This window comes from Polypterus senegalus, chromosome 2 (assembly GCF_016835505.1).
Source record: "Polypterus senegalus isolate Bchr_013 chromosome 2, ASM1683550v1, whole genome shotgun sequence".
NCBI lineage: Eukaryota > Metazoa > Chordata > Cladistia > Polypteriformes > Polypteridae > Polypterus > Polypterus senegalus.
This window is the reverse complement of record NC_053155.1, coordinates 121,265,197-121,279,207: the sequence shown is the minus strand read 5'-3', so window position 1 is coordinate 121,279,207 and position 14,011 is coordinate 121,265,197. Positions and strand designations below refer to the sequence as shown.

Here is a 14,011-nt window from a genome sequence, read left to right as displayed (position 1 = left end):
GTAAAAAAATAGAAAATTTTTCCTAAATATCTTCTTCAGATATTGTGTATTACAGATTGTTACAAAGGTTTACACTAAGGCAATATTAATTATACTTACTGTATTGTCATATGTTTTTATTTTATTTTTATTATTATTTTACTTTTGGCTTCTTGCAGAAATATTTTTGACAAAAAAAAATTAAGACAAGAAACAGAATGAGGTCAAGGTCCTTGCCATTTAATATAGACTGTTCCTACTAATGTTTATGCACTACTGTTCTAGCGCCCGTTATTGTAACGGGCTTAATGTCTAGTTATGAAATATAGAATTAAGGTACAGCTTACTGTACTGATTGAAAAGTAACTTAGTAGCTTAGTAAACAAAAACATTTTACTTATTTAAATAGAAACAAAAATTTACTCCAAAACATTATTAGTTAGTGTCCACTACATGGTGTTTCAGTGCCTGCCAGAACAAATTTTTCATCCATCTTTCAATCCACTTGTGACCCTGTTTTATCTACTAAAATCTATCAGGACAGGCTGGAGCCATTCCTTCCTGAAGTAGGTGTAGGTAAAAATTTACTGTGATCCTATAAACATTAAATCTAAAGACTGGTATGCTGTTCAATAACACCTAAGGCCCTAAGCATGTATATATTATTAATGCTACAAAGCAAACACATTATTCATACAATACTTTTTGAGAGATTTTTTAAATAGTTTTATTTGAGTAATTTTAGGTACTAAAATGTAAAAGCAGTAATTTTAGATTGGCAGTAGATGATAAACAACAGTATTTTTTTTTGCCAGTTATTGGAAGCTGACTGCATTAAAGATTTTTCATTTTACAATGATAAACCTGTGCTGAATTTAGCGTTGTTTATTAAGATTTCTCAGTTGATGAACTAAACTAATTAACCTAAGGCTCTCTAGGGCATTGTTCAGGTGTTCTAATATTTTCTGTGAGTGTTTTTTGAATTAACATGACATATAGAATAGAAAGCAAAAAAATAGGTCTTCACAAATGCTCACAACCAGCAACAACTGCCTGCCACTCCTTCCCGTTCATATCCCATTAAAAACCTCTTTATGCTTGTGTGTTTTTGTCTTTAAGTGAATGATACATAATCAGATAAAAAAAAGGTGGAATAGTGAGGCATTGCTATTTTATATAGAAACATTTTCCCATCCACAATTTAGCCTATCTGTCTTTGTTATCTTAGATATTACATTTTTAGAATAGTCTGTATATGCATTGAGTGCTTAGATAAAGCAAGAATTAAGGATATGGTTGAAGATATGACCTTTTAAATGTGCACAGCAATGGGGCATCATTAAATTACTATTATTAATCTGTGCTCAGAGTGAAATGGGTATTTTTTCAATAACATTATAAATATGTACATTAATGATGTACCTATTATTCTTTCTGATACTATTTATCTCACAATTCATTAATTCTAAGAAGTATTCCCAACAATTAGTAATGTTTTTTATGTTTGCTGTGCCATAGCCACAATAATTCTGCACAAGATTTTACAGCGAATGTCCTCCACAATACTTTTATATGGTATGTTTTGAAAAAGTAGATGCACACATTGTGTTTTATTTTGCAAACTCAGGTGTGTTCTAACCTTGGAAATTTGTTAAAACTGAACAGTTCATTAACTGCAGAATTGATTCTTCTTCTATCTAAGGATGTAAAAATAAAAAACTGTTAAACATGAAGGCAAGTTTCTTAGCCAGCTAGTCGTGGCTTATCAAGATGCTGGTCATGTTTAAAGCAATGTGCTGCATAATACTGCCTCTTGGGAGTGAAATCATTAAGTAAGCATTTTGTACCATACAGCAATGCAGTTGTGAATTTTTAGTATATTGCTGTTTTCTCACCGCTAAAGTAACAGGAATTTCCAACATTATTTTTTTAAATAAAGGAATGCTCCTATAATCACATTGTGGCCAAATAATTCAGAAAAGACAATACATCTACATGTAATTTGTTATTTACTCTTAAGTTGCCCTTTCATTGTGCACTTTGTTCAGCATATCCTGTTTTTCCATCTCTTCAAATATTGGTGGATTTTATGTGCATTTTATTTTACTGTCTGTTTTTCTTATTTGAATAGGTTGTTTACTCCAGCATTATCTATCTATATCTAATGTTGTTGTTATTATTATTATTACTACCATCATTTTTGTTGTTCAGCCTCAAGGGGAATTAGAGTTGTGTATCCTGTTTCCATTTAGTTTTTCTTCAAGATCAGCTCAATATATTTTAACTACTAAGATGCTATTTGTATAGTTTTTTTTTTTTAGTTTCTAGATGATCTTAACCTCTATTTAAGGGGTTGTTTAATATTTAAAACCACCTATTTTCTCTTTCAGCTCCTGCAAGAATCCTGACATTTAGTGGCACTGTGACAACCCCCTGGATGAGAGATATTGTCTTACCCTGCAAAGCTGTAGGGGATCCGTCGCCCACTATTAAATGGCAGAAGGATAGGTAAATGTATTTTCTATTACTAGACGCTGACAACTTCATTCTCCGTGCCCATCACAAAGGAATAAAAACAATAATCAGCAGCTGAATGCTTAGAGAGTAACGATTTGTTTCCCAATCTGTGCAATGTTCCTTCTATGAGACTGGAAGGATGATTTTAAAGTATTGGGCACTATATTATACATGAAAGAAATATATTTTGGTCCTTTGACTAATTTACATTTAGAACAAAGAGGACGATGGAGGATGCCACAGATTTATGTCTGCATCTACTGTATGGCCACTTGGAAGGTTCCAAACCTATGTCATATTGCTATTTATTGACTTTATTTACTTCCTTTGTATATCATCCAGCCTGCAGTAACAAGTTAATTGATCATTTCCATTTTGACTGGGTTACCTCGATCCTGGATTTTTGAATCTAATCAAAAGAATGGCTGTTTTTCTGATAAGTTCACTTCTTCCACTGGCTCACCTCTAGACTGAGCTCTCCTTTTTATTCTATACATAACATAAAGGGTGGCATATACATACATTTTTGTCTGACTCTATCTTTTATACGATGTGGAGGAGATCCATGGGGTTACTGTTGTTGATTTTATTAAGTGGTGTGATCATTCATTTTTGTATATACAGTACATACTAGGGCTGCTGTTCAATTTATAAAATGTAATCGTGATAAATTAAAATTTTGAATCTAATCTGCATATTAATCGCAATTTATCACATTTCCTTCAAGCATATTATTACTAAGGTGTCGTTCCATGTTAGCCATTGTGGATGTAATGAGAAGTCAAGCAAAATGATACCTTTTATTGGCTAACTAAATAGATTACAATATGCAAGCTTTCGAGGCAACTCAGGCCCCCTCTTAAGGCAAGATGTATTAATAATTTCCTATAAAGCAGAAATAACTTATTGGTTCATTTCTATTAAAATACTGTTTTAATAATTGATTTCTAATGTATCAAATTATTTCAGCTAGTTTATCGAATAGTTTAGTTTAACAGAAACAATGAGAAACAACCTCCAAACATCCCCCACAACCTCTTGGGGTTGCTATAATATTTGGGAAAACCAAGACATATGGTTTGACCTGCTATGTTGCAAAACAACATACCAAAAGCACTAAGAGATACACAGACAATTAAAAATTAAAAAACAGAAACATAAAATCATAGTTCAGCTTTTGTGCACAATCAGCATTACTATAGCTCAGGTTGTGTTTAAATTTGTGATATACACAAGTCAACTCCGCAACTGCTACCTGGTGAGGAGAGGTTAGGGTTAGTTAATATGTTACGCTTTAAAATACAGAACAAACTGCAAAACTTGTAAACATGTATCTGTTTAGAATGTATCTATTATTGATTTACAGTGTTTTAAATTGCACATTGTCAAAGAATATTATTTGTATAATTTTGTTTTTATTATAAAATAAGTCCTTATAATAAATACCTTAAATTTCAGCCCAAATAGATTGAAATTTTAGAATGATAAATTTGCACTAATTACGTTTTTATTGGTTATAGTATAACATAGTCTAATGTAGGCTATAATGTAGGCTACAGCAGGTAACACGCAAGTAGTTAATCAACAACAACATACCATGTCTTCTTTGGGGGAAGTATGAGTGAGGTATAAGGAATCAAACAATTCCACTCTGTGTCATCAGTTCTTTAGTTGCTTGCACATGGGTAGCATCTGCACCATGTTGTTTCAGGCCAAATGTCCCTCCATGGATGACCCACCTGACTTCCAGTCTTGCACTCAGACTTATACCTCAACAGCTTCTTCCATTTAAAAAAAAAAGGCGAACTTGCATTAGCAGACTTCACTTTGTGTAGTGTCATTATCTTGGTTTTATGCTATATTGTGTGATATGTCCCTATCTCTTTATTATTTTTTTTCTTGAACTTTCAAAATGTGAATGCACCATAATGCCAAGGATGATGCTGACATGCAATCTGTCCAACATAAGTGCAGCACAAAGATGAAAGTCATTCACTCTGCTTGTATATCTATCTTGATTTTAACTGTTCTCTTGTTATTCTCTGCATTTTAAAGAGTGAGTGTATATATGAAACAATGTGCATAAAATACTTGATAAATCATGTCCCTTACTGATTCAATATGGCACTCTGTATTTTATGTTCTAATGAGATAAATATGTATTACAAGAGAAGAGTGGCGACTGTACTTGTGTGTGTAAGTAAAAACTCATTGTCAAGAAACAACACAGGAAATGTTAAAGCACTATTAGTAGACTTAAATTAATTTCCTGTTGTTTCATTAAGTGTGAAGTGTGGTCAAATTGACCGGGTTAAATTAATGCACTTAGGAAAAAATGTAATCACATGAATTTTTAACGTGTTAATCACACACGTTAACTATGATCAATCAGCAGCTCTACTAGATACTTATATAATCAAAAACATAGCTTTAGATTCTCACTGTTCTCCTTGTTATCCAACAATTTTAAATGGTTAACTGTAGATATGGTGAAGATCAATATTTATGGAAAATTGTTAATAATGGGCTGATATCTGCTCCAAATATGAAACCAATAAGCAAGGAGTCCTAGAAATGTCTGTTACTTTTAAGGAAACTATTTATTTTTTAAGTAGACACAGTTATAATGTTTCTCTTTTATGTCTTTTATTGAATATTTTGTTACATTATCTTTTATATAATGGTTTGGGAATCATACTATTAAGGACAAAAACTGTCTACTCAACAGTGCCAAAATAGTAAAACAACAAGTCTGCAGCACTTCTCTTTCACTAAATTTGAAAAGAAGAGCATAGTACTTCTTCTCACCAGTACATCATTGTTACTCTAGAATTGATTATTCCTATACAAGTAACAATTTCTTGCCCATGATCAAATTTTGCAAATATGATGCTATTGTTATCTCTGACAATGCATCTCTGATCATTGAGCTCACATCACTATGCCCCACATACTCATCCTGCAGCTGGGATCTTAACCTCCTGTCATTAGCTGATGAGAACTTTACAGAATTTATATCCAAGCAAATTGATTTTTTTAGAGACAAATGTATCCTCTGAGGTTTCTGTAGGAATACTCTGGGAAACTCTGAAGGCATTTTTAAGAGGACAGATTATCTCATATCTTTCCCATAAAAATAAATCAGACACCAAGAAGGCCTCAGAGTTAATCATTGAAATTACCAGAATAGATCAAGAACATGCCAGGTCTCCAAATGAGGCACTTTTTAGGAAAACCCATGCTTTGCAATCAGAACTCAACCTCTTGCCAACAAAAGAAACAGAACAACTCATTTTTAAATCGCGACAACATTACTATGAACACGGAGAGAAGACTAACAAAATCTTAGCGCAACAAAGTAGGAAGTTCACAGTGCAATATCAGTAATCACTAACACAGATGGACATAGAATAATTGACCACGAAAATATAATGCATACATTTAGAGAATACTGCAAGTCCTTATATTATATTCAGTTTAAAGAACACTAGAAACAATCTATTGCTTTTTTGATACATTACGGATACCACAGCTAGATACTCTTAAGTGCAGAGGAATTGGATAAACCTCTGACACTCAGAATTACTAGATGCTATAAACTCACTTCAGAGTGGGAAAGCATCAGGTCCTGATGGCTACCCTACTGAATTTTATAAAAGACTTTCAGTTAAGTTAGCTCCCCTCTTATTAGCAACATTCATAGAAGAAAGAGACAAAACAAATCTACCTCAAACTTTTCAACAAGCATTAATTACCATTTTTCCTAAGAAAAATAAGGACTTCTTACAATGTGCATCATGCAGACAAATCTCATTATTGATGTTAAAATACTCTCTAAAGCCCTAGATAGAAGGACTGAGAATGTGCTCCCTTCAGTAATATCACAAGACCAAACTGGATTTATTAAAGGTACACATTTGGCTTCCAATCTTCAACGCGTATTTAATGTAATATGCCTTAATGTAAGGTGGCATGGCTCTACCTAATTTTCAATTTTATTACTGGCAGCAAACATACAATCTATAAAAACCTGGACATTGACACATATAGATGATTACAGACAAGCTTGGTCTGCAATAGAAATGAAATCCTGCAGTACTTCTTTATATTGCTTGCTTTGTTCACCAGTAAATACAAGGCATTGTCAATGTACTAACAACCCAATTGTCCTTCATTCACTCAGAATATTGAACCAATGTAGGAAGCACTTCAATGTAGAGAAGCTTTTATCTGTGGCACCTCCACATGATAACCACCTTTTTCCACCTTTTTGAACTTACACAGTTTTTAATGTTTGGAAAACAAATGGGATTAAATCATTTAGCGATTTGTATATAAATAATGTCTTCTGATCCTATGAACAATTACACTCCAAATCTAGTCTCCCATCAACAATTTTTTTCCAATATTTTCAAATTAGAAACGTTGCTAAATGAAATCTTCCCAATTTTCCTCACCTCCCACCGATTTCTGTTCCAGAAGAGATATTGATCAGTCTTGGGGACTCGGGCAGCATTTCTGTAATATATGAAAACATTTTAAAGTCCCTTCCTTTTAAAGATCCCAGTGTACAGTGGGGAAAAGGATCTCTTACTTAACATTTCAGAAATGGAGTGGAAGGCAGCCATGCACAGAATTCACTCTTGCGCCATATGTGCAAAGCATTCAATTATTCAATGTAAAATCTTTTATCAAGCACATCTATCTCGTTCAGCTTAACTAGGCCATATGTAAACATCATTCTGGACAAAAAATTTTAAATACCTATCAGACAGCCTTGGTGTCACAAACACTCCTAACGTAGTAACAGCTGTGTTTGGTGTACTCCAAGATGGACTTAAAGTGGAGAAAGACAAACAAACTGTAATTACTTTTACTTCACTACTAGCAGATAGACTTGTCTTGCTCAACTGGAAGAATCCTAGCCCACCTCTTTTAAGTCAGGGGGTAACTGATATTATATACTATTTGAAACTGGAAAAAAACATTCCCTCTTAGAGGATCTGTTCAAAACTTTTAAAACCTGGCAGGACCTAATCAATAATATTTTAGAATAAGCATTTATACTGGGGGGAAAAGACTCCTTTCTCTCTTTACTGTCAATACTTTTACTCTGACTATTGGCCTTCCTCCCTTTCTCATGGGTGGGGGTTGATTTTAATTTAGTTTTGTTAGGTTTGACTTGATTTTATGGAATGTTATATTATTTTAATACGTTCAATAAAAGATAAAAAAAAAAACTTGAAAGAAGACCAACCGGATTCCCAAAACTCAAACCCAATAGAAATAATAGTTGTTTTACTCCCAGTCGTATAAGCATTTATAACTGCAATGAGTATAGAGGCTCTTGCAGCATACTATTAGAATTGAATGCTCTTTTATATATAAAACTCACACGTGTGTGTTCTATGAAAAAGAATATAATTTCTTCTGTTTCGGTTTATTTGTTGAACAATTCTTTATGCTTGTTCATTTCTGCTACAAACAATTTTCCGTGTGGCGATAACATTATACCTAATCGAACATAATCTAATATTTACTATTTCCTACCAATAAAATGATACATCAGTTTATCTGCTTGAAACTAATTTTATTCAATCTGCTTTTGAAATATTTTATTCACGGATGTGGCAAGGCTGTATTTGATTATAGAAAAAGAATACTAGAAATGCATTCTATAATGATGCCAGATTTTTTTTTTCTTTAGTAGAGTTTGCAATATTCTTGTCATTGGAAAAGTGCCCATTTTTATATGTTGTTACCTGATTTCCATTTCCATCCATTATGGAGATATCAAACATTAAGTGAAAACTTCAAAGAATGTTTGATTGTGACTCCAGTTTAGATTAGAATAACATTAATTATTCATGTTTGTAAAACAAATTTTAAGTGCGATAATACATTAAATGAAAACAAATGATACACTTAAGGAAATGTTTGTGGCTTAATTTTTGGACAAATAATTTTAGTCAAAGAATTAGAAAATGTACAGTTGCACTATAGAGCAGTATTATCTTCCCAGGTAGAGAGGGCTAGAATTCCAGAGATGTGGTTTCCGATCATTAACAGTGCAGCACACATCCTTATGCAATATTAAATACATTGTCTTATTCTGCTTTAATAAACCTCATTAGAAAGATGCTGTATTGTAAGCAACCCTACTCTTCATTTACAATATTATATTAATGCAACACTTAAACTTTTTGAAGCACATTTTTTTCATTTTAATTTACTCTGTTGTTGAAGATGCATTTAATTAATCAATCATTTTTCCATTGAATTTAAGGACAAGAGTTATGGTGCGTTATTAAAAGCTAGGCAAATGCTTTGTGGTTTCATGAACAAATAGTCAATTCAAAATAAAGTGTAGCATACTAAACAAAGACTAGTGGTAGCTACAGAGTAAATTGTTCAAAACGATATCATAATTCCATTATGTCAATTTTTGGTGAGGGTAGCATAATAGTCCAGTGGGTAATGTTGCTGCGTCAAGGGTTCAAATTTCATGCCTGTTTGTTACCTATGTAAACTTAGTACATTCTCCCTATGTCTCTGCGGGTTTCCTTTCATTTACTTGGGGTTTCCTTCCTGGTGCTGGGCATGCAGCAGCTTTTTTACAGAAGCTCTATATTTCTCACTGTTTTTCTTTTTGTTTCTAAACTTACTTACTAGTTGCTAGTCTTATTTAAAATTAGAATTGATCTTGCTTCTGGCTTGTCACTAATAGTAGCCACTAGAAATCAGATAAATGGATTTTAAATGTATTTTAAATTTACCAATGAACTGCAATGCACACAAACCCAGGCACTGGCTTTCCATTACTGCATTTCAAATGGGCTACAAACTTGGACAGTGTCTTGAAGTGGACCTGAAGGCTGCCTTAAGTCTACAACACCTGAAACTGTAGGAAGCACTGAGAAAATGAAAGTGAGTGTATTAAATATTTCAGTAATCAGGTACTTGCAGTGCGATCATGAGATTGTAAGCAACTCAATTACAATTTACCACAGGAGTCATTTGTCCATAGAAGGAGAGGATGGCATGCCGGCGTGAGAATACAAGCAAGGCAAAAAGGTTTTAGAACTGGTTTGTCATCTGTTGAAATGGGAAATATTCAGTTTGTGTCAACAAAGCTGGATGAACTGTCTGTGCTTATAGTGGGTCATGGAGCATACAAGTAAAGTGGCATTTTGTGCTTTACAGAGAGCTGGCTTAAACCTGATATAACTGACACTGGTAAAAATCTAAATGGATTGCAGATAGAAAGACAGTGTGGTGTTGAAAAGAGATAGGAAGGGGACTGGTCATCTATGTGAATGAAGAATGGTATAAATAGGAGCATATTATAGTTAAAACTACAATTTGTAATTCAGACATTAAAATCCTGGCCATTGAAATTTGTCCACATTATTTGCCCAGGGAAATAAATTATATCCCCCTTATTAATGTTTATTTTCCTCCTTCCGCAATTGGAGACCTAGTAACAGAAATGATTAATTCTATCACGAACACTTTAATGATGACTCACTCCGACCTTGCAGTTGCAATATGTGGTGACTTCAATCATGTAACTTTGGAAGGAACAATCACAGATTTTTATCATTTTGTGACTGGTTTCACTCAATGAAATAATAAGCTGGACCTGCTGTATTCAGATGTTAAAGATGCTGTTAAGTGTCTGACCACAACCTGATTCGTATTCCCAGCAACAAACCTATTATTAGACTGCAACCTTTTACCACCAGAATATTGAGGAAGTGGAGCGTGGAGGCTGAAATGGCTCTGAATGACTGCTTCCAAATGACAGACTGGGAAGTGATGTGCGAGTCACAAGGGGACAATATCTATCTATCTATCTATCTATCTATCTATCTATCTATCTATCTATCTATCTATCTATCTATCTATCTATCTATCTATCAAAATATGTATATATTTGGCTAATTGGTGATTGAAAGTTGCTGTGCAGTTTGTCTGAAGACAGGAAAATATGATTAAATATTCTGAAATCATGTGCTTATTATACTAAATGGAAAAAATAGGATGTAAACAGTGATGTAAAATGTTTACAGGATAAACTAATGGCGCACAAGCCTTCTACATTTTTTACCTTACAAGATAATGTGTGGTAATTACAATGAATGTTGCTTTTATTTCCAGTAATATTTTCTACATTCAGCTAGGAAATTTTATTTTCTTTCTTCATATACAAAGGTGACATCTAAAGGTTTTCTGGTATAACCTGTTTCTATAAGGATAGACAGACCCTAATGAATAAATGGATGGCTGGAAATTACATTGTGAATGTCATGGAAATTTGAAAAAAAATATTATGCTGATTAAGTGGAGTTTGCCATAAACATTTTAACAATGTTACATTACTGAGTCAAGTTTATTACTCGTTTAATTTTTGCACAACAATACCGTCTGCTGGGAAATTGGGGGTGGTAATTGGGTGACAGGAAAATGTTGAATTTTCTTCAAGTCAGATTTATTTTTCCCTTTCATGTAGTGCAATATAATTCTTATTAATGTGTCCCCCACTGATTGCTGATAGAACTTTACCACAAACAGTTAGTAAATACATCACATATCAAATCTACTTTGAGACAGTGGACTGGTTTATCCATGATGATCAGTTCAATCCATGGTGGTTTCTGTTATAAAAAGGGGCAGTCATTGCTGTGCATCTAATAGGCTGATTGCTTTTGGATAAAAGCTGTTCTTCAGTCGTCTGGTAGTTCGGCAGGCAGAGCTCTGAAGCACTTGCCAGAGGCCAGAGGAATAAAAATGCTATGGCCAGGGTGGGTTGGATCGTTACAAAGGTTCTTTGCCTTTCTGCTGAAGCAGGTAGTGAAGATATCTTCCAGTGATGATAGCTGTTCTCAGAGGTACCACACTGTAATATAATACGTGATGACAGACTCTATGGTGCAACTGTAGAAGTTAACCAGCATCTGTTGTGGGAGTTGTGCTTTCTTCGGGCTCCTCAGAGACTGAAGCCTCTATAGACCATTGCTGTCGTGTGTTGTCCATGACCGGTCCTGGCTGATGTGGACTCCCAAGAATCTGATACTCTGGACTGTCTCTACCCACTCACTGTTAATGGTTATGGAGTGGTGACTGCTGTAGTTCAGTCTCCTGAAGTCTATAATCAGTTCCTTTGTTTTTTTGGAATTGAGTGCAAGTTTGTTTTACTGGCTCCAACTCTACAGGTTATTGACCTATATCCTCCTGACATACTCATTGTTTTTAGTACTTATTTGTACTTCATACACTTCTATGAAATGTCTTTGTCTCTGCTGATGAGTATTTTGGTGTCTTAAGAATATGACATGTACAGTAGTGAAATTGCAGTTTTCTGCCTGCTTTTTTCTGTTTCTTCTATTTCTCAGAAAAGAAAAAAAAACTTTGAGTACACTGAGCACAATCACTGCTGTATGAGAATCATTTAAATGTCAACTTTCATAATGAGCAGTTAAAGTACATTTTAGGAATTAATTTACTACACAATACAACAGTAAACATATATTTTGTGTGTGTGATCTACGTATTATGCCATGTATACAGATTGGTGTGTATATACGATATCAATCAGTACTACGTAAAGGTCAATTACAAAGTTATGCACCTTGGAGTCAATGTATAATTTCTACCCTTCCCATACCAATGCAATTTAAAGTATAAGAAACATGAAGGTCAAACATTTTCAGCTTATGAAAATGTCAGAAAATCCTGTAACAGAAAAGCCAGGCACTTCTCAAAGTTCAAAATAACCAGAGGCTAGATGGATGATTGGTCTTATGCTACAGTTAATGGGGAAATAACCAAGATAGTTTTTTTTGGTTCTAGAATCTCTCTCTTTCTACAAGAAATAGATTTTTTTAAGAGAAAGTTAGTGTCTTTTTCCAGTGTTTCCTTGGAACTGGAATGTATTCTTATATTGCCAAATGTTTTCCACTGTAACTTATAAGCTTAAAAGTAAATGCTTAATGTAAGATTATATCAGTGATCTTTAACTCAGACACAGAACCTGAGTTTTCAGAATATTTATAATCTAAATGATTGAAACAGACTGAATATCTGATTGTGTTGCTATACTTGCTTCATGCTAAGGTTAATGAATCCAGTTGATTTATGTCATCATTTGGCTAGGTGTGATCTTCATTCTGTAGGGTTTTCTGTGGATGAACAGTTTTATCTTCACAATCATTGTTATCAATCTTTTTCGTTTCATAGTGGAATGCCAAAGTCTTCTTTTAAATTACTGTAAATGCTTTATTCATGGAATTGTTTCTTCTTTATTCAACTCAAAAATCTGTCTATATACCCATCCACACCATGAATTTCTAGGAGTATTGACCAATATCTTAAAATAATATACTTCTGGAGGGAATACCATTGAATGCAGGAGCCAATAAATACTGTCTTGTGAGTTAGAATTTTGAAGTCTTTATTTTCATTATACTATCAATAACAAAAATATAGAACAGCTACTCCTTTCAAATGCAATGAAAAAAAAAATCTAAAATTTATACAAGTAGCACTGAAGTATTACATATAAAAACTGATAAGTAAAAATATGAAGAATACTAATAGGCACTAATTGCTAGGCAACAAATGTGGAATTACGAAACAAGAATATTACTGATCATGCAGGTACAACAATTGAATTATCAATGATATGAATATTGTACAAAGAATACTAATAACATAAGATACTGCACATAGGACAAACAACAATATTGCACTAGGCTGTGATTGTTACACAATTAATTGCCAATTATATTAAATATTACACAAAGAATTATAATAATGTAGATATTGCACATCGGACAAATGGAACAAATATTGCACTAGACTGTGATTATTTCACAGAGGATTATTCCACATCCAAGAAAAGGTGAGCAGGGAAAGGGGGGTAGGAGAGAGCAAAGAGAGAGGGACAGAGACACAGAGAGAGTTGGTCAGTGAATGCTGAGGTTCAGTGTAGTTATGGCTCTGGGAAAGAAACTGTCCCAGAATCTGTTTGTCCTTGATTTGATTAATCGGTATTGCCTACCAAAGGCAAACAAGTGAAAACCGGGATGTGATGGGTCCTTCAAAAGGTTTTTGCCCTGTTGAGGCAGCAGGACGTATACAAGTCTTATAGAGAGAGCAGCCGAAAATCTTCTGAGTTTAATTGATGATAGGCCGGAGCCATCTTCTGTTAACTGCAGTGCAGGTTCTATATCACGATATAATACAGTATGTCAGCACACTCTCTGTGGAGGAACGATATGTTTTAAAGCAGCTTTTGATGCGGGTTATTCTTCCTAAGCAGACTCAGGAAGTGAAGTCGCTGCTGCTGTGCCTTTTTAGTGACTGCTTTGGTATTTGCAAACCAAGATGAAGGTACCCTAGAATTTGAAGGCTGGGACCCTCTCAACACAATCACCCTTGATGTAGAGAGGTTCAAGGTCTGCAGTGTTTTTCCTGAAGCCAAAGATGGTTTCATTTGTTTTCATGGTGTTCA

General features: G+C 34.0%; 1 protein-coding gene across 1 annotated transcript in view; it reads left to right on the top strand.

The window, feature by feature from the left end:
- LOC120523294 (Down syndrome cell adhesion molecule homolog) overlaps positions 1–14,011 on the top strand; it is a 668,946-nt gene that overhangs the window by 572,987 nt on the left and 81,948 nt on the right. The window contains exon 22 of the mRNA XM_039744497.1: positions 2,370–2,487. Within this exon, the coding sequence (XP_039600431.1) occupies positions 2,370–2,487 (118 nt within the window). The remainder of the gene's footprint in view (positions 1–2,369; positions 2,488–14,011) is intronic.